The sequence below is a fragment of the Cryptomeria japonica genome, chromosome 4 (genome assembly GCF_030272615.1).
Source record: "Cryptomeria japonica chromosome 4, Sugi_1.0, whole genome shotgun sequence".
NCBI lineage: Eukaryota > Viridiplantae > Streptophyta > Pinopsida > Cupressales > Cupressaceae > Cryptomeria > Cryptomeria japonica.
The window spans coordinates 647,458,996-647,480,165 of NC_081408.1; the positions used below are offsets into that span (position 1 = coordinate 647,458,996).

General features: G+C 38.1%; 1 protein-coding gene across 1 annotated transcript in view; it reads right to left on the minus strand.

Moving 5' to 3' along the window:
* Positions 1–16,636, minus strand: part of LOC131047687 (uncharacterized) — a 30,635-nt gene extending 13,999 nt beyond the window's left edge. The window contains exons 1-3 of the mRNA XM_057981485.2: positions 16,498–16,636; positions 8,866–9,010; positions 8,558–8,706 (exon numbers count right to left, since the gene is read on the minus strand). Coding sequence (XP_057837468.2) covers positions 8,558–8,706; positions 8,866–8,986 — 270 coding nt within the window. The 5' untranslated portion in view covers positions 8,987–9,010; positions 16,498–16,636. The remainder of the gene's footprint in view (positions 1–8,557; positions 8,707–8,865; positions 9,011–16,497) is intronic.
* Positions 16,637–21,170: the final 4,534 nt, after the last annotated feature.

The window sequence follows — 21,170 nt, forward strand, 5'->3', positions numbered from 1 at the left end:
TTTGAAGTTTGGTCATGCATTATGGTAAAACACTAAAGCAGAATAAATAATGCTCAAAGTGGAAAGTTCCAAATGATTTCTGGCGTTAATCTGTTTGCAGGAAGGTGCACAGAGCTGCAACTAGCACAAACTCCGCAGAGTCATTCACATAGGCAGGCACGGAACCAGAGCTTAAAACACCACATAGATAACATACCCTATAATCCACCTATTTTTTTTGAGACAAACAACAGCCTGAAAGACTGAGAGAAGAGCAGACACTATGCCACGATCATGACAAAATTAAAGAAGTACTATTTTTTTCTGTGGGTTATCATCCAGTTTTGTTCAGGCCAACTCCAAAACAACATGGCAGAACCCTGGAAAGCTATGGCTAGGAATCAACCCAGTTTCCGGACTGGATTTGAACTGGACCTGGATCTAGACGTGTAGGCCAACAAATGGGCAACATAGGTTGAGGGTAATATGAGGAGCTACATGTCAATCATGTGCATAAAGTTGCAAAATATTCATTCGAAAAAACTGTTGATGAGGTGGGATCTATGTCACTTACAAGGATTTTTGAGTAACCGTACAATTTCTACAAATCATAAACACCTTTGCCACCACATTTGCAAAAATGGATTGCCCAACCCCACATGAATAAACATATTTTGTAAGCCTGGCAACTACCTCTAGTATAGCAATCATTATTTGTAATTTAGGCAACCCAATCATGAAGCACGTAGATCCTTTCTCCCCACTTTGATTAGAGTTGGATTAAGTGCAATATCAAATCCAAAGATTTTGAAAAGAATCAGACAAATTTACACACAAATAATATTCTATATTATTTATCCTTCTTTTCAATCAAGTGCATCACACATACATAGGAGTTTGATCTCCTATATTATAGGAAACTTCCAAAACAAATTACCTAAATATATTGAGTTATTTTAACTTTTAAAAACTCAATGTATTCCTTCCACTAATACAATATCTTATATAACCACCTATAACAAACCCAAGAAATAGTTAATATATGCATCCTATAATAATAGAATATTAAAATATGTTAATTTTAGTATTAATGCTCATTCAGTGTATATTCTATTTTAGAAAGATCGTCTTCGATCTTCTCAGCAGTTTCTTTTAGAAACTTGCTATTCTTGTAAATAGCTTGTATTATTTATGAGCGTTTTGCTCATTCTGTTCATTCAATCAATTCTTTGAAATCCATTGCGTGTTTTCGCACTGTATTATGGTATCAGAGCTACAGGAATTTTTTTCGAAAATTTTTTAATCCTAATTTCCAATTAGTGGAAATTTTCGAAATTATTTTTTTGAAAGAAAAATATTTTTTTGGCTTCTGGGCGGGATCGTCGTTTTGGTTTGCGTCGTGTCTTACCGCGCGAGCTGCAGGATTGTCGCGTTTTTTCGCGACCTGTGTTCGTCCTCGGCTTCGTGGTTCGTGGTTTCCGGCGCTGCGACCTGCAATCTCTTCCCGCGACCTGCAACAGTGCCTGTGTTCGTGACCAGTTCGGCGACCAGCAACCCGCGAGCACTGTGATCTGCTCGCGTCGCGATCTGAACCCGTCTGCAGGCACCGTCATCTGTTCGTGTCTGCAGGCTTCGGCCTTTGTCACCTCCGCGGCGCCACCTGCAACCGTAATCTGTTTGTGTCTGCAGGCTTCGGCCTTTGTCATCTCCGTGGCGCCACCTGCAACTGTTTTTTCTACACTATCGCGTGGAAACGGACCTCTGCAAACTTCGATTGAAGTTTTTCCTTCCGTTTTTTATCGAAGTTCAGTTTTTCTTGCAGATTCGTGGTGGGTTTTTCGAAACCTAATCTGGGTTGTTGTTCAATTTTTCTGGGTGCCTCGATTTTTGTGCCTCGATTTTCGAGCCCGCGAATCCAGATTCTGACAGGAGAATCCTTCTGGGTTTTTTGCACGCTTTTCTGGGTTGTCCTTGGATTTTTCTGGGTCAGCCAGGAATTTTTCTTGGGAACCGTGCAAATGGCTTCTCTCACCAATCTGATGCTCGAAGGCAATCAACGCTTTAATGGTCATAACTACAACATCTGGAAGCAGCGTATGTTGACCATTTTTGAATATAGGCGTCTTGACCAGCTTGTTTTGGGCAAAGAACTCAGTCCTGGTACACCTGGTGCAGATCAAGATAAGTTTGATGAACGCAATCGGGAGGCAGTCATGCTTCTCAAACTCTCAGTAACTGATGATCAGTTACCGCAGATTCCTTCCGGCAAGACAGCTTCTGACATCTGGAAGCATCTGAAGGAATTGCATGAGACATCCGACAAGAGCCGAGCATTCTTTCTGAAGAATCAGTTGTTCTCCATTATGATGGACGAACGTATGTCCTTACAGGAGCACCTCACGAGGATTAAGGACATTCGAGATCAACTCGAAGCTATTGGTCGGACTATGGAGGAAGAAGACATGGTTGTAATCACTTTGAAAAGTCTTCCGAAATCGTATGAACACTTCATTGAAACCCTCAATATTACTTCCACTAATGTTGATTTGAAGTTTTCAGAACTGTGCACCAAACTTCTACAGCAGGATCGTTGGAAACAGCAATTTGGTAGTAGTACTACATCAGCCTCCTCGGAAAATGCCTTCACAGCTCAATCCTTTCAGAAGGATAAAGGCAAATTTCAGTCCTCTCAGTCTTCTCAGCAGAAAGGCTCTTCTCAGACACAGGATGGAGCTAAGAAGAAAAATGTGCAGTGCAATTACTGTCACAAGTACGGCCATATGAAGAAAGATTGCCGTCAGAGGCTCGCTTCTGAACAAAAGAAGCAGGGAGGGTCACACCAGAAGGCGCATGTTGCAGAACATTCCGAGCAGAAGGAGTCCGCCTTTTATGCTTTTATGGCTACGAGGTCTTCAGATCATGCCAGGTCTTCTGCTTGGTACATCGATTCTGGTGCATCACGTCACTTTTCTCATCGGCGTGACTGGTTTACAGACTTCTCACCTTTCAGTGATTCCGTTGTATTTGGCGGAGGTGAGGAGTATACAGTTGTTGGCAGAGGCACTATTCAGATACAGTCTGGTGGCAGGACTCTTCTTTTTTTGAATGTGTATTATGTTCCTGGAATGGAACTTAATCTGCTTTCTGTCAGCCAGATTATGAGGAATTCTCCTCAACTAGATGTGGTGTTCAGTGCTCACAAGTGCTCCATCATTGATCGGGAGACTCGTCTTACTGTTGCTGTTGGTCTAGAGGATCATGGCCTATATAGGCTCCTTGACACTGGTGATTCTCCTGAAGTGGCTCTGGCAGCTCGTGTTTCTCCTCTTAGCACTTTGTGGCATCAGCGATATGGACATCTCAACATTCAGTATCTCTCTCAGCTGTCTCGGGAGGGACTTGTTTCAGGGTTACCTGATATTCAGACTCAGCATCTTGGAGTATGCGGCGCCTGTCAAGCTGGCAAACAGCATCGAACTTCATTCCCACATGGAAAGTCTTGGCGCGCATCTAAGGTACTTCAATTACTTCATGCTGATATTTGTGGTCCTATGAATACATCTTCTGTTACTGGTTGCAAATATTTTTTGCTTATTGTAGATGATTTCAGTAGAAAGATGTGGGTGTACTTTCTTAAACATAAATCAGATGTATTTAGTATCTTTCAGAAGTTTAAGTCCTTTGTTGAAAAAGAGTCTGGACAAAGTATCATTACTCTTAGGACAGATAACGGGGGGGAATTTTGTTCTTCTGCATTCTCCAACTTCTGTGATACCCATGGCATCAAACGCCAGTTGACTACACCCTACACTCCTCAGCAAAACAGTGTTGTCGAGCGTCGCAATCGTACGGTTGTTGAGATGGCTCGTTCTATGTTACAACACAGGAGTGTTCCGAATAAGTATTGGGCTGAAGCAGTATTTACTGCTGTCTACCTTCTTAACCGTTCTCCTACTCAGGCTGTTAAGGGGAAGACTCCAGAAGAGGTTTGGTCTGGTCGGAAGCCTCAGATCAGCCACCTGAAGGTTTTTGGCTCTGTTGCCTATGTTTGGATTCCAGATGCTAAGCGCTCCAAGTTGGATTCCAAAAGCCAGAAACTTATGATGACAGGATACAGTGATCACCATAAGGCCTACAGACTGATAGATATAGACACTGAACGTCTTATCTTCAGTCGTGATGTTGTATTTGATGAAGACAGAGGATTTTTTCAGTCCCCTTCTTCTGAGCAGAATTCTGAGGATCAGCCTCACCGTGTTCTTATCCCATTAGGTTCGCCTGATGGGAGGGATGATGCAGAATCTATTTTCGATGATGCACTACCTGAGTTCCCTCCGGAGAATAATCCTCCTCTTGCTGCTCCTGTTCCTGATCCTGAGCCTCTTCCAGCTCCTCCAGATGTTAGCACTTCTACTCTCCGGCCTAAATGGTGGGCCAAGACTATTGGTGATCTTAGGGATACTGAGCTCATTGAGGGTAGAACCTCCCGTAATAAGAGCAAACAGCAGCATACAGTCAATTTTGCTCTCATGGCTAACATACACAGTGTTTTTGAACCTCAGACATATTCAGAGGCTAAAGGTATACCTGAGTGGGAACAGGCTATGGAAGCTAAGTTCCAGAGTCTTCAGAAGAATCACACTTGGGCCCTTTCTGATCTTCCTTCAGGGAAGAAGCCCATTAGCTGCAAATGGGTGTACAAAGTAAAATACAAAGCTGATGGAACCCTAGACAAGTATAAGGCTCGTCTTGTTGCTCGTGGGTTCTCACAGAAAGAAGGCATTGACTACGAGGAGACTTTTGCTCCTACAGCCAAAATGAGTACCATACGGCTCGTTCTTGCCTTAGCAGCCCAGTTCAGTTGGAAAGTCCATCAAATGGACGTAAAGAGTGCCTTTTTGAATGGTGACTTACAGGAAGAAGTCTACATGACGCAACCCCCAGGATTCAAGGTTGCTGGTCAAGAACAGAAGGTCTGTAGACTAGTCAAAGCACTCTATGGTCTGAAACAAGCTCCTCGGGCTTGGTACATGAAAATTGATAAGTACCTGACAGATCATGGCTTTCAGCGGAGTCCATCTGATGCAAACCTGTATATCAAGCATACTAGTAATGATATTCTGTTTGTAGTTGTCTATGTGGATGACTTAATCATTACTGGCAGTTCAGCACATTTGATCACTGGGATCAAACAGGATTTGTGCCGCACTTTTGATATGACAGATTTGGGACTTCTACATTACTGCTTAGGAGTTGAAGTTTGGCAGACTGAGACCAGTATCTTTCTCTCTCAGTCCAAGTATGCCAGAAGTCTTGTGGACAGGTTCAGAATGCAGGATTGCAAACCTGCCTCTACTCCTATGGAACCCGGGCTCAAACTTTCAGCTCAGTCATCCTCACCAGTTGTGGATGAATCTCTGTTCAGGCAACTAGTGGGCAGTCTCATCTATCTTACTGCTACTAGACCTGACATCAGTTTTGCAGTGAGCTACATTTCACGCTTCATGACAGCTCCCAAGGCTGATCATTGGTTAGCAGCGAAGCGTGTGCTGCGTTATGTGAGTGGCACTTCTGATTATGGACTTCTGTACACTCGGAGTTCTGATCCTATACTCAGTGGTTACACAGATTCTGACTGGGCAGGTTCAGTTGATGACCGTAAGTCTACAGCAGGGTATGTGTTTAGTTTGGGATCTGGTGCTGTCACATGGACTAGTAAGAAGCAGCAGGCAGTGGCTCTCTCCTTGACGGAAGCAGAGTATCGGGGAGCAGTTAAGGCATCTTGTGAGGCGGTTTGGCTTCGGCGAATGCTTGCGGATATGCATGTCTCCCAGGCAGGTCCTACTCCCTTGTTCTGTGATAATCAGGGAGTGCTCAAACTCGCCAAGAATCCAGTCTTCCATGAAAGAACCAAGCATGTGGAAACGCATTGTCACTATATTCGACAGCTGGTTGAAGACGGATCCATCCAGTTGCTGTATGTTCCTACCTCGGAGCAGCCAGCAGACATATTCACCAAGCCCCTTGGTCCTGATAAATTTGTAAAATTCAGGGGGTCTATAGGTGTAGTTAATAGATTGAGCATTAAGGGAGGGTAATAGAATATTAAAATATGTTAATTTTAGTATTAATGCTCATTCAGTGTATATTCTATTTTAGAAAGATCGTCTTCGATCTTCTCAGCAGTTTCTTTTAGAAACTTGCTATTCTTGTAAATAGCTTGTATTATTTATGAGCGTTTTGCTCATTCTGTTCATTCAATCAATTCTTTGAAATCCATTGCGTGTTTTCGCACTGTATTATATAAATGATGCAATATTCCTAACAGAATCATCGTCTCACCCTTGTAACTTTGGGAGATAGAAAATCCTTTCCCAAAAAAATCCTACTTCATCTGTTGACAACTTCAAGGAATCCCAAGTGTTCTCCAATCAGTGAAGAAAGCATTTACAAAAAAATCTTATTTTTTAGTAAGAGCTTTTGCATAAATATGGCTGGAATTGCCTCAAGATCTCCAAAGGATTTGGTTCCTATTGTATCCGTTAACCAAGCTACTTGGTCAATGTGTCTTGTTGCTTGCACCCAGTTCAACTACAGTAAATAAATTGAATGAAAGAAAGTCTTGTCGCTTTCCTTCTTAAAGTGTCCATCTGCATTTACAACTTACTTGATCCTTTCGTAGATGATTTCAAAATCATATTTGAAGTTTGAACATCTTTATTACCCACTTTTGCTGTTTCTCTGAGGATGGTTGCTGCTAAAAAAAATATTTGAGACTTTGCTGATCAATCTTTACTTGAAATGTCCACTCATGAAAATTGGCACCATTATCCGATAATATGAAGTGTGGCCAATATCCCTTTTTCATATGTTGATGGTTGCAAATTCTTACCTTTTCATTCTCTACTTTTAAATGCTAAAGGGCACTCCCTTGCATTAGAACTTCTTCAATGTCATGTCTTGAAGCATCACACATCACAATGAACATTTTGGTGATGGTTGGGGGTGGACAAGAACAAAAGAAGATCTTGCTTGAATTGTTGGAAAGCTTAAATTCCTGCTTTGGATTTATTCAAATGAGCTATTTCCTACAAGGTTGTCTATTATGCGGACATAATTCCAAACATATAATGATGGTATTGAGTTAAGCCTAAGAATAATCTCAGACCTTCAACATGATTTTAAATAGTTTGTTCTCCTTCTGTTACAACTTTTATCCTTTGTAATCTACCTTGAGTCCTCCATGTGATACCCCATGACCAGGAACTCTACTTTCTACACACACCTAATTTAATTTTTAAAGAGCAGAATTTTTACATATAATTCATCATCTTCCTCGGCATGCTAAACCTGATCACCATTCTCAAGACATTTTCCTGATATTTATTGTAAATGAGGATGTCATCAACAAACAAATGAACATGTTTCTCAAGAGAAAATCTAAAAAACAGAAATTCAAGAGACTTTGGAATGTGACACATTAGTAAGGACAAATAGAATCACTGAGAACTCCTCGTAGTGTTCCTTGTGACTTTTGAATGTGTGACCCTCTAAAGAATCTCACATTACCCTTGTAGAACATGGCGTGCTGCTTCTTGTACCTCCAATGAGTATAATCATTCCACCACCCCTTGAGCTCCTTCAGCAGCAATTTTCCAATCTGATGTGAACTAATTACTTGACTTCAAGAGCTTATGAGAGCCTGGAAATGAAAATCCATCCCGCTGTCCTCGAAGCCAATGAACATATGTAGAAATTCATATATATAGTACCTAATAGTTGCAAATTAGAAGCTCTCAACATTTATCTTTTTTAAACTGGGTCACTAGGGGACGCTCTAACACAGCTAAATGAGGAAGTGGCAGAACTGGAGGGCCTTCTGCATCTCCTGAGCTAAATTAAGTTGTAGGAATGGTACAAGGAGACACTTTGCCTTCCTGATATGCCTAGGAAAAGAAACTTGCTACAGATGATGCTACATTTGGTCAAATAGACAGAAAGGTTACTGAACACTTTCTATGTGTAGCTTACAGTGGTCATCTTGACTAGGAAATCTGCCAGACTTTTGCAAGTGGAGTTCTTAGTTGCCAATTAACGTTACCAGCCAGATCTATGTTGGTCATCTAGATTTTTTCCTGTAGACTTTTTCAACTGCTATTTTGTTTCCCTCTTTGACTTGTAGAAGCAAACAGATGTGATCAAATCTGGAATCTTGTCATTTTAAACAGGCTTTTTAGGACGGATTGAACTCTTTGCAATGAAATTGTCATCCAAAAACAACCAAGTTCTTACAGGAATGGGGTACATGCTATTATGAGCACGCACTGGAAAAAAAGGAAAAATACGTGTGCTGCAGTTGGCAACCAAGAAAGCTGATTACAAGTTATCCATACTAGGATCGCTTGCATGAAAGATAAAGAGGCCCCTGCCCTATCATGCTCACAAAATATGAAACAGTAACCTGCATATGATAGCTTTTTCCCTCTCAAGGACCCCAAGGGAGCACTGCAACATAGAAAAAAACTGATAAAAGATTATACTAAAACAGATTTTTGATGCCAAAATCAGTAAAACATACCTGTTTGCAAGGAATCCCTATCTTCTTGAGCTTTAAAGTTCTGGTGGTGAGCAGCTGTTGCAAATCTCCAATTTCATTTGCAAGTTTTTCAGTATGCGTCTCAACTCCATTGCCTACAGCCTTCAAGAAATCTGCTAGATCTACTTCCTCTGCATCCACATTTAACTATTATTACTTCCATCAAATAAAAAGGAAACTATAAAGAACAACAGACAGCTATACCCTATTTAAATTTACAATGAGCATCATTATAATTTATATTTGTCATTCACTTCATCAAAAAATAGAGTAACAAAGCGGGAATGTACTTATGTATTTGGTTCGTTTGGAGATGCTTCGGAAAATGGTGTTGCAGACAGGCAAAGGAATCTGAGAATGCCGAGGCATAAGTTGTGAACAAATTCTTTTAGAAAGCATGGCCAATGCCATGATTGAGAATTTATATCCTTGTACCTAGCCAATTGACACAAAAATAAAATAATAATAATAATCCATGAATCAATGGAAGCAGCAATCTGGAAATAGTTGAGGTCAATAATAGTTATTGTAAATTATAAAGATGCAAAAATATAAATGGCAAACAGCATGTAGTTTACTTACCAATGGCAAGTAGTTGACAATTGATCTGTAGAGACAAAGGCTATTAAGAGCAGAAACTCTGACTCTATTCACTACATTAGGAATCACATGTTTATACAATACAATATGATGAATCCCACAAAATAACAAATAATATCCTAAATATGCTATCAAATAATAACCAACCAAAACAAATAAAACAAAATAACTGAAGGGAGAATGATGGAATATCCAACATTCCCCCCTTATTACATCATTAATTTAAAGTGTTGATAAGACAATCTTGAAAAGTATCAAACTTCACATGTCCAATAATATTCAGCTCCAATTCTGCACTACAAGGGAACTGTGTCATTATATCATCACCCAGCCTTTTGGACATGTGAAGTTTGATACTTTTCAAAGTTCTCTTATCAACACTTTAAAATAATGATGTAACAAGGGGGGAATGTTGGATATTCCATCATTTTCCCTTCACAAACTGCTGCACTTGCTGCACGATATTCTACTTTTGTTGACGAACGAGTAACTGTGGCTTGCTTCTTACTTACCCAAGAAATAGGACCTGATTCTAAGAAATAAACAAATACAGATGTAGATTTCCTATCACCAATAGAACCTACATAATCTACCCCTCTTTAACCTGTCAAGAAGAATTGATCATTCTTTTTATATTCCAAACCATGATTCATTGTACCATGGATATATCTTGGGACCCGTTTTGCTCCTTTTCAATGGCACATCTTTGGTGTAGACATGGGTTTGGAATCCATCATTCTGAACTTCTCGAGGAATGTCTTGGCATATTTTCTTTGAGATACAAATATAGGATGATTAGTTTGCCATACCTCTATGTCAAGACGATAGTGTAGTAGCTCAAGATCTGTCATATCAAATGCCTTCCTTAGATCATTCTTAGTTGATTCAACCATTGTTTATAAGCTGCCTGTGATAACTAGGTCATCAACATATACATTAATAATCACAACTCCCCACCTTGTTCCTTAAGGTAGAGATTTGGATAATATGAATGCCTACTAAATCCATGTTTTAGCAAATGTTCATCGATTTTAATATACCGGGCTCTAAAAGCCTATTTGAGACCATATAGAGAATTAACAAGTTTACATACTTTTTCTTCTTTACCAGGTGCAAAATACCCTTTGGTTGGGTCATATAGACCTCCTCCTTAAGGTCTCCATTGAGAAAGGCGCTCTTTACATCCATTTGGTACAATTTCCATCCAAATTGTGTAGCTAGAGCAAAAACCATTCTAATTGTTCTTGATATTTGTTGTGGGAGCAAATGTTTCCTCATAGTCAATCCCTTCTTTTTGGGCATATCCCTTAGTTACTAATCTAGCCTTATATTTATCTATACTTCCATCTACCTTATACTTAGTTTTGAATATCTATTTACATCCAATGGCTCCCTTACCTAGTCGTGGATCAACAAGCTCCCAAGCCTTGTTTTTCATTAGAGATTGATAATTTGCATCCAAAGCCTTTTTCCAAGGCTTTGATTCTAGTGCTTCTTGAACATTAGAAGGTTCAAAATTATCAACTAATGAACTATTTAGTGCTAGATTTACCTCATTATGAGCCATGCTGCAAGTTCTTAGTCTTGAAGTTGAAGTGTCTAGGACTCCATCTAGCTTTGCATCACAAATGATACTAGTATGCTACCTAGGCATAGGTCTTGTGACATTTTTGGGTATTGAATTAGATTGAGTATTAACATATCCATCCAAGTTGAAAATATGAGCACTATCAAGAGCATGTGATGATGTGGGAGGAGAATTTACTATCTTCTCATCAAAAATGACACCTCTACAGATGTACATCTTCTTTGTGTTAGGATCTATAAAACATATACCTTATACTCATTACTATAACCAAGAAGATTACATTTCATAGATTTTCCATCAGGCTTCCTTCGTTGTTGCTTCGGAATGCGCATATATGTTGTGCATCCAAATACACAAAAATGAGAGATATGGTTTTACCCCTATCCATGCTTCTTCTGGTGTGATGCTATCAAGTGCTTTGGTTGGTGCACGATTTGGGAGATAAACCATTATACACACCTTCAACCCAATATGCATGTCCTAAGTGAGAATCCTTCAACATTTTACGTACCATCTCCATGATGATACAATTACACCATTCACCAACTCCACTTTGTTAAGGTGTGTAAGCTGTAGTCAGTTGATGCCAAATTCCATTTTCCTTCAAGTAGGTGGAGAATTCTATGCTGGTGTATTTCCCCCCTCGATCTGAACGGAGGAGACAAATACAATGATTTGTATCTTTCTCCACAAGGGTGCAAAACTCTTTGAGGTAGGAAAAGGCTTCATCTATAGTCTGCAAGCAATAGACCCAAATTTTCCCTGTGTGATCATCAACAAAAAGACGAGTACCCGAATCCATTGTGACTAGGTGCCATGGGCCCACACAGATCGATATCCACCAGCTGCAAAGGTTGGCTTGCGTGATGATCACTAGCAAAAAAGGGTTCTCGATGTTGTTTTCCAAGAATACTATTGGAACTAATAGCACTGACTTCTCAAGTGAGGGATTGACTAACTAAGTATGCTTATTTCTTTGCAATATCCACTAAATATAAAGCATCTCAGGTGGCAGATATCTTCTTTAAATAAATTTTCAAGCTACATGATTTACCAAAGAACATCAGCAATAGGGATAGTAGATTTATTAGTTTGTTTTGGCAAGTGCTCTTCAAGCTAACTAGAACTGAACTCACCCCAAGTACAAGTTATCACTCACAAACCAATGGATAGACTAAGATTGTCAATAAATGGCTTGTGGGGCATTTAAGAAACTATGTCATAGGGCAGCAAATCGCATGGATCAAATGGCTACATCTCAGGGAGTATTGTTATTAATACCACTCATAACATGTCAATAGGGATGAGTCCTTTCAAAGCATTGTATGGACATGAAGCAAGATCATTTGGAGATTTAATTCTCATTGAAAGTCAAGTTCCAAGAGCTGGAGACTTGGTGCAACAAAGTGTAGACATTTTGAATACACTTAAAGATAATTTGCACCATGCATAAAATCAACAGAAGATGTATACTGATCCACAAAGAACTAAAAGAACATTTTAAGTGGGAGACTTAATCTTCCTAAGATTACAACCCTATAGACAATCTTCTACCAAAAGGAGTGGTGCTGAAAAGCTCAAGCACGATTCTACAGCCCATATAAGAACATGCGAAGGATCGGCAAAGTTGCTTATGAATTGGAGTTACCAGCAAATAGTTGAATTCATAATGTCTTCCATGTATCATGCCTCAAGAAGGTGTTAGGGCAGCATGGTACACCATGTCTGGAGCTACCCCCGCTAGATGATGAAGGAAAATTAATTTTGGAACCTGAAGCCATCATTGATATGTGAGAAAAGAAGTTAAGGAAAAAGGTTATTCCTGAGTATCTGATTGAATGGAAAAACATGCCTATGGAACATGCCACTAGGGAAGGAGCTGAAATCTTTGGAACGGTGAACTGCCATGCCCCCGCTGAAATCACTGCTTTACAAATGAAGTCGAAGCCAATAGAAAACCTTTTAAAAAACAGCTTCTACTTATATTGAAAATGGGAAATGGCAGATTAAATAAAGGACGACCTTGTTAAAGAAAAATATAATTATTACAACACTTTGAGATGTAGCGCTCATGAGCTGAGAGGCATATGAGTGCTCTTGGGCTTGATCGAGGAGGATGGAGTGCCTCCAAGGTGGACTGAGGGATTGAGTGAACCGCAACCTTGCCATATTCATGGGCTGGGAGGTAAATGAGTGCTCCTAGCCTTGAGGGACTTTCAAGTACACCACCCCGCGATGGAGCTCCTAGGCTTAAGGGTCTTCTCAAGTACGCAACCCCGAGATGGTTGGTCGAGGATCCAACCATGCTCTCACAATACAAGGACAACCATCCTTGAGATTGCGGTTTGCAAACATTTCTAACGAAATCCTAATACAATTACTATAGGAATATGCTTTGGAATAATTATTAATGCTATTTTGGATTTAAATATAAATGATGTTTATATGGATGCATGTGTTATTATGAAATCTTAATACTTGTGTTATGTTACCCATTCGGGTTTGGGCACGCGAACCCGGTTTGTGGGTTCGAGCAAAAAAAATTTGCCCTTTGGGTTCGTGGGTCGGGCTCGTCTGTACATGTATATATATTCACATATTATATACAAAAATTTAAAGAAATATACAAAATTATAAAACTAAATAGATTTGATATTATGATACTTCATTATTGATCAATGCCAAATGCCATTTGATAGTTCAGAATTGAATTGGAAGATGGAACAATGCAAAATGGCAGAAGAACAACATTTAATAGTATGCTACTTCATCATTGATCAATAAGTGAGGAGCTTTTAGGGACATTTTACAGTTTTTGGATGCAAAAAAAGGTCAAAAATTTATGTTTTTGTTATGTTTTGGTGCTCAGCACCTTTGGATATGCCTGGGTTCGTACCTTGCAAACCCAAACCCTTGGGTACATACCCAAGGCGAACCCAGACGAACCCCCGGGCGAACCCGAACCCAAGTGAACCCGGTTCAAGTGCTTGGACTAAAACAGGCGAACCCGGTAACTTAGGTTAATGCTTTGTAAAGTTACATGGTATCATATGTTTCTTACTTTTTAATGATTATGAATATTGTTGTTGGACCTAAACCAGGATTATCTTAAATAATGTATTACATTTGACAATATTTTATAAAGTTATGCTTGTAAATAAATCACCTTCCTAGACTTAAGTGGAAATTGTTATTCTAGGGCAAAAAACAGGAAGATCTCAAGAAGGGACATTACATTGTCAATGCAGAAAGTAACATCACCACTGCCACAGATCTCAGGGAGCTCACAAGAAGTTCACATGTAGCAGGCACACCCCAAGATATGCAAACTGCTGTGTATGTAGAATTTCACTTTGAACAATATGGGCTTTCGGTACTCAGTAGATTACAAAGTTCTGTTATCTTACCCAGCCTCTAGATCTCTCTTCCTGTCCTCGCCTGTAAGAGGAATACAACATGAAGTATGTTTGGATCAAGGCCACAACAACAAATCAGTAATACAACCTTTCCATGCTGGGTCACCCTCTGGAACTGTTGTTGGCAAGGTGGTATATGCCATTTATGGACTTGAAGAGGATTACTGAAGGCTTGCACAGATGAGTGTGAATGTAAGTGGTGTTAAATTCGTGCCCTAGATTAGTAATCAGATTTGTAACATTTAATCATGCCCTAGTTTATTAATCAGATTTGTAACATTTGATTATGCCCTAGTTTATTAATCAGATTTGTAATTTAGTAAACTATAATCAAGTAAATTCAAGAATGAAACAAGGAACCAAGAGACAAACACAAATACCCTGGGAAAACCTCCAAGGAGGAAAAACCCAGCATTAAAGACCCACAGGTCAGATTATGTATTCACTCTTATTGCACAAATACAATACTTAGCTTGCTTTTCTGAATCTGATCTTTATGTATCAGATCTGCCATTTTTGCATGCTTCATGACTGCACCAAAATGCCCTATATCCTCTTAAATAAGTTCGCCCAATCCTTGGACAAGTTCACACAATCCTTGGATAAATTCGCACAACCTTCTTTAGTGATTTCGCACCTCTTGTTTGCAGAGCTAATTCGCTGATTTCATGGATGACTGAATTGTGTTTGCACTTTAACTTATTTATATGGATCTTTTGACCAAGGTCGGCCTCAATCCTTTTTGGCGCCAATTTATATTTTGTGGCATGAGGCCTTTTTGGTGTAGCGTGGAGGATGGGGCTGGACTTGTCTTGGGGCCACGCTACCCCTTAAAGATAGGACCCAATCCTAAATGGGTTCGGATGTTGCCTTAAGGCAATCTGAACCCATCTTTCCCTAGTTATAAACAACAAGTGGAGCCATTGTGATTGCCAGATATGGTGATGTCTACAGGGGAACTGTTGTCAGAACTGCTGCTAAATTTGGTGCAATTGCTGTTATTATGTACAGTGATACCGAGCAATTTGGTGGAAATGGAACACGGGGCTTTTTCCCCAAGTCCAAGTGGTTGCCCTCAGATGGAGCCCAATTTGGAACTGTAATACAAGGAATGGGCGATGCCTCTACTCCAGGATGGCCAAACACCGACAAGATTGAAGGTCTAAAGAGTATCAGGCATTGCAGACAAGTTTCCAAGCATCCCTTCCATGCCCATCTCTGCAGAGGAATCACACCATATTCTTATCTCACTTCTAGGCCCTCCTGTTCCTTATGCATGGAGAGGATCATTAAACTTTCAGGGTGTGGGGAGAGGGCCAGGGATTCTCAACTTTAGCTATGTGGTAAGCCAAGTTTTCAGTGCATTTATTATAAATATGCTCCTTTTGTGATTATGGGTGGATTGCAGTAGGTTGTTAATGTTCCATAGCTAGCGCCAGAGAGGAATTTTAGCAGTAAAAATGTAGTGGTGACCGCTTGAAGTCATTCTTATAGGTCGACTTCAAGTCAGCATTCAGCTAATGATCTGCCATGTTTCCACTTTTTTTCTCCCTTATAGTCACTTGCTCAGATTCTCATAGGATGCACAACTTTTTTCTGCAGGTTAAACAGACAATGTCTAGCATTCGAAACGTGTTTGCACTAATCAGGGGCTCTGAAGAACCAGATAGGTATGCATTTATCTCGTACCGTTGACCACCAACTGAAGTCACTGAAACTTTTCCCAATATAGTTTGGTGATGGTGGTGAATACCCAGGTTTGTTATTCTTGGAAACCATTGGGATGCTTGGACTTATGGGGCAGTAGATCCTAATAGCGGTACGGCTGCACTTTTGGAAGTCAGAACTATACAGATGTATTTTGTTTTCTATAATGTTTTACCAGTTGAAATGCTTGACATTTCTCATCTGGGTTTTCTATGAATAGTCTTACAGATAGCTAGAAACTTTGGTGCTCTCCTTGGGAAGGGATGGCAACCAAGGAGAAGTATTGTCCTTTGCAGTTGCGATGCAGAAGAATATGGAATAGTAATATGTATTAAATTCTTCTGTATTTTGTCTGTCTACAGTATTAAGCCCAAACATAAGCGAGTTGTTTCTGAGATTTCATGCAATACCGTATGCAAGCTTCTGGTTTGTGAGATTACATGCAATAGTGTGTGCAAGATTCTGGTTTGTTAGATTACATGCAAAATAAAAATGTCAATTTTCTATTATTTTTCCATTATGATTCTATCATTGTGTTGCAAATGTAGATAGGATCAACCGAGTGGTCAGAGCAATATTTCGGCAACCTGTAAGCAAAAGCGGTTGCTTACCTGAATGTTTATTGTGCTCTTCAAGGGCCTGGATACGTTGCGGGGGCTACGCCTCAGCCCAACGATCTACTGATTCAAGTCACTAAACAGGTGCATACAAAACCCTTTCGAGCAGAAACCTATCGATAGTTCATTTCACAGAATGGGTACAATAAATTTATAATTCGAAAAGTTTATATGAGATTATAAGTAAAACATTAAATTGTGAACACAAAGGGTGGTTCATGTCATTAGTTACAGTAGATAAAAGTGGAGATGAAGATGGAGGGGAAGAAATAGATAGGGAGAGGCAAAGGAGAGACATAAATAGATATAGAGATAAGGAGATTGACAGGGTAAAGGGAGCAATAGAGATAGAGTGAGAAAAAAAAGAGATAAGGAGATAAATAAATTAATGGGGAGAGGGAGGGAGAAAGATATAGAGGGAGTGTGAGCGGGAGAAAGAGAGATTTATGTGGCACTATGATAGAGGGATAGAGAGATGGAGATAAGTATATATGTTGTTTGCTTTAATTTTAACAATATATGTTGTTTGCTTTAATTTTAACAATAGCGTGTGGAAGAAGCCCATTTGGTAAACATTTTTATTGTGGTTATATATGATACGTGAGAAGTTATATTTATGTTTAACCTTTTTTTTCTTTTTAAATCAATTGTATTTAAAAAAAAATGTGTTATGGATATAAAGATCATTGTCTAGTTTTATTATAAGGAAAAGGTTATTTTGTTTAAATCTAGATTAAATAAAAATAATGATCTAATAATTGAGCTAGGATAAATAATTGAGATTGAAGTATGCATTTTGTGATTGTTGAAAGATTTGTTTTAGTTTGATGAATATTTCAAACTCAATATAAAGGAAATGATGTAGACGGATCTCAAGATCCATGAATTTGATGTAAATTGATAAACATAAAAAAATAAAAAATAAATAAAAATAAAAATTCCAACTTCAACATAAATTAAACTCTTATCCATATTTAATCATATTTAAAAAATTTCATCAAAATGAGATCAATCCTAAACAAGGCTACGTTGCAGCATAGTTTCTGCCGAATTCTTGCAAAATTGTTTTGCTATTTGAATTTGACGTATTATTATTATTATTATTATTATTATTTAATAATTAAATTAATTATTATTTAAATTTGATTCAATAGTTAAAATAAATTTAAATTTGTTTACTGAACAAAATTATTATTATTGATTTTTTATTTTTTATTTTTTATTTTTTAGGTTTAATAGTTGAGTTTTAAATAATCAAATTTTAATAAAATTAATTTTAATTATTGAAAATAAAAAAATAATAATTTATTATTTTTTTGTATATTTCATTTATATGATTTTTTTAAGACAAAACAATTGAATGGACATTTACAATTTATGACTTTGATGAAACATAGGTTAATAAATATAATTAGAGGTAAGTTTAGTGGAGGTGAAAGTAAATTAATTTATTTATTTATTTATTTATTTTTAATTATAATTATTATTATAGTAATTATGTAAAGTCGCTCGTTAATGGGCATGGTTAGGTTCAATCTAGCTCTATTTCTCATCCTAAGGAGAGTTGGAAGTGACCTTCAGAGGGGTGGTGGAAAGTTAATTTTGATGGAGCATCTAAAGGTAATCTTGGACCGTCTAGTGCGGGATTCATTGTCTGAGATTGGAAAGGGGATGTGTTGGCTTTGGGAGCATAAAAACTTTCAGGGACTAATAATGTTGCTCAAGTTTCAGCTGCATTGATTGCAATCAAATTTGGTAGGAAGATAGGCATTAGTAGATTGCATCTAGAGGGGGATTCTTTGATTATTATTCAGGCAATAATGAAGGGTTCAATTGAGGCATGGCATTTACAGAATTCAATTAGCAGTATTGTGGAAGAGTTAACTAATTTTGAAGACTTCAAAGTGATTCATATCAAAAGGTCAAGAAATGTGGAGGTGGACATCCTTTCTAAATGGGCTTTAACTTTTAATGAAATAGGTGAATTGAGACTTGAGGACCTGCAGCAAGTTAGCTTGGAGGAGCTTTAGTTTTAAGTTATAATTTAATGGGACTTTATCGAAGAATGAGAATTATTGAGCAGGTACATTATGAGTACAAACAATGAAAATGTGTTGTTCGTTGTTGGCGGTGGGTATTTATGTTGAACAGGCTCATTAATGAAGGAGAGAGAGCCGAGAGGAATTGAATTTATTGTCGGATACTTTCCTTTTTTCATTGTTTGAAGTTCAGTTTGAAACGAAGGAGGAGAATAGAGGAAAAAGAGCTTTGTAGAAGTGTAGTGGAGGTGTTGTGAAGGAGTGTCGACAGTAGTGGTGAGCAAGGTGGCGATATGGAGGTGAATTTCACCCTGCAGACTCAGCAGCAACTATGCCCCTTTCACAAGGAGTTAACTTTGAGGAGAATGTAGAGTTTCTTTAGGTTTTGGGACGAACATCTTGCGCCATGCATATATCTCATTGTTGGTAAGGCATTTGAAGGGATAAAGCATCGCTACAAAATGAGAATGGACGTGTATTCTTTGATAATGGTGTGGGGTCTGGAGTGTGGTGAAGACACTGGAACAATGAGGTGGGTTATGGAGGCTTTGGTCCCAAATGAGTACTTGGGAGAAATGGAATCCTTTCTAGAATGGGTGGTACCTAGAGAGGGTTTTGATATAGATGAAGTAGTAGAACATGAAGGGAAGGGGATTAAAGCAGTTAAAATCCCATTTGTGAGGTGGTCATGGGGGCAATGCATGTTTCATCACAGAATTGAGGCCTAACATGGATGGGAGACCCTGAAGCTCCTGGTACAGATAAAAGAATTAGATGCAATAATTGAAAAAGCGAAGGTCGAGTGTAGTATCCCTGCCCTAATCGGATTCTAATTCTGGTTTGACCTTGGTTGACTTTTTATGTGGCATTCTTGGATGGTTGATTTACCATGATGAAATGTTATAGTCAAATATAATGATTATTGTGTGTACTTATTAATGTGGTTTTTGCATCAATTCTTATGTAAGTTTATTTGTTCTCCTAATTCGTGTTATTAATCTCGGGCTAACACCTTCATTATATATATATATATATATATATATATATATATATATATATATATATATATATATATATATATATATATATATATATATGTGTGCATGCTTGTGTGACTCATGGTTGCAGGAGATTGCAAGTATAGTACCGCATAGGTACGAGGTTCGTCTCCACTTGGATTCCCAGGTTTGAGTGTTCCTCATTGGTCCTTAGAGATTGGATTAGGTGGTCGTAAGACCCTCGTTTTACCCTAGTTATGCTCAAGTGAGTGTCTTTGATCATCCGTTAGTTTCCTTTTGTTTGGGTTTGTGGGTCGTGTATCCGATTGGCTTTCTTGGGTTGTGTGTTTTGCGTATGGTAAAATTGAGTATTTAATCCTTATTATTTATATTTGATTAAATGTGTTCTTTTACGTATTAGTAATTAAGGGGCTAAATTAAATAGGACCCTTTGTGTGTGATTAATCATTAATTAGAATTGCTATATTTATGTTTGTAGCAAGTTCGATTAAATGGTTAATTTTAAATGATGAATTTATTTAGTTTATGCATTTTGAAAGGAAAGATTAAATTTTATTCGAAATAGAAATAATTTACCCTCTTTGGCATTTTGGAAATAGAAAGGTTAATTTCAATTAATTGAGAAAATCAATTTTTTTAAAAGAAAAGCAAGTTTAGTATATTTGATTTGTTACAAAAGAATGATTTTTTTCATTTTATTTAAAAGAAAGTATTTTAAATCCAAAAATGAGAATTTTGGTCAAATATTTTCCATTTAGCCTAGGTTTGGAAAATATTTTGGGGATCATTTTTGGAGTTATTTTTGGAAATTATTTTTGGATGGAGAAAAGTTTGGGCATTTGGGGGAAGAAGGATTTCTTGAGCTTGCAGGTTTGGCTCTCCATCAAATCTTTCCAGGATTGCTGAATAAGGTAGGTTTCTGGTTTATCTCTTTGGTTTCTTTGCTAAATAGAGATTTTATGGATTTTGAAGGTTTCTGGTTGTGTTTGTGATAATCTCATATATTTTGGAAAAAATGGAAGAGTTGTAGTTTAATTTTTGAATTTAAACCCTCCTTGCTTCCTTTCCAAACCTCCAAATTACATTTTTGGTTGTTCAAATTGATTTTCAAAATCAAAAATTGGGTTTTGTTGTTCTCCATAAAAATTTGTTTAAATCCCCATTGAATGTTCTCAGATTAAGTTTCATATTGGAAATTAGTTTGGAGTTTGGAAAATTGGTTGAATAAATTTGTGAGAAATTATTCTTTTTGCCCAAATATGGTTTTGGTTGGAAAAATTTGCCTATTTTGGAAGGTTATTCAATAAAATTTTATTATTTTGAATACCATGAGTATTCTGGAAATTGTTTGTCTCAGTCTGAGACTGTTAATTTTAAACTGGGGTTTTATATCTTTTTAAAGTTTTTTTTTTTTTTAATTATTTAATGTCTGCATGTTTGGGCGTGGGGAGCATTGGCTCTACCCACAACCCCGTGGAGTTCCATGGCCTGTGGTTCCACGTTGTGGAGACCACGACCTGTGGCTCCACACCATGGAGGCCACAGCCTATGGTTCCACGTTGTGGAGACCAAAGACTGTGGTTTTCCACAGCTGTGGAGACCACAACCC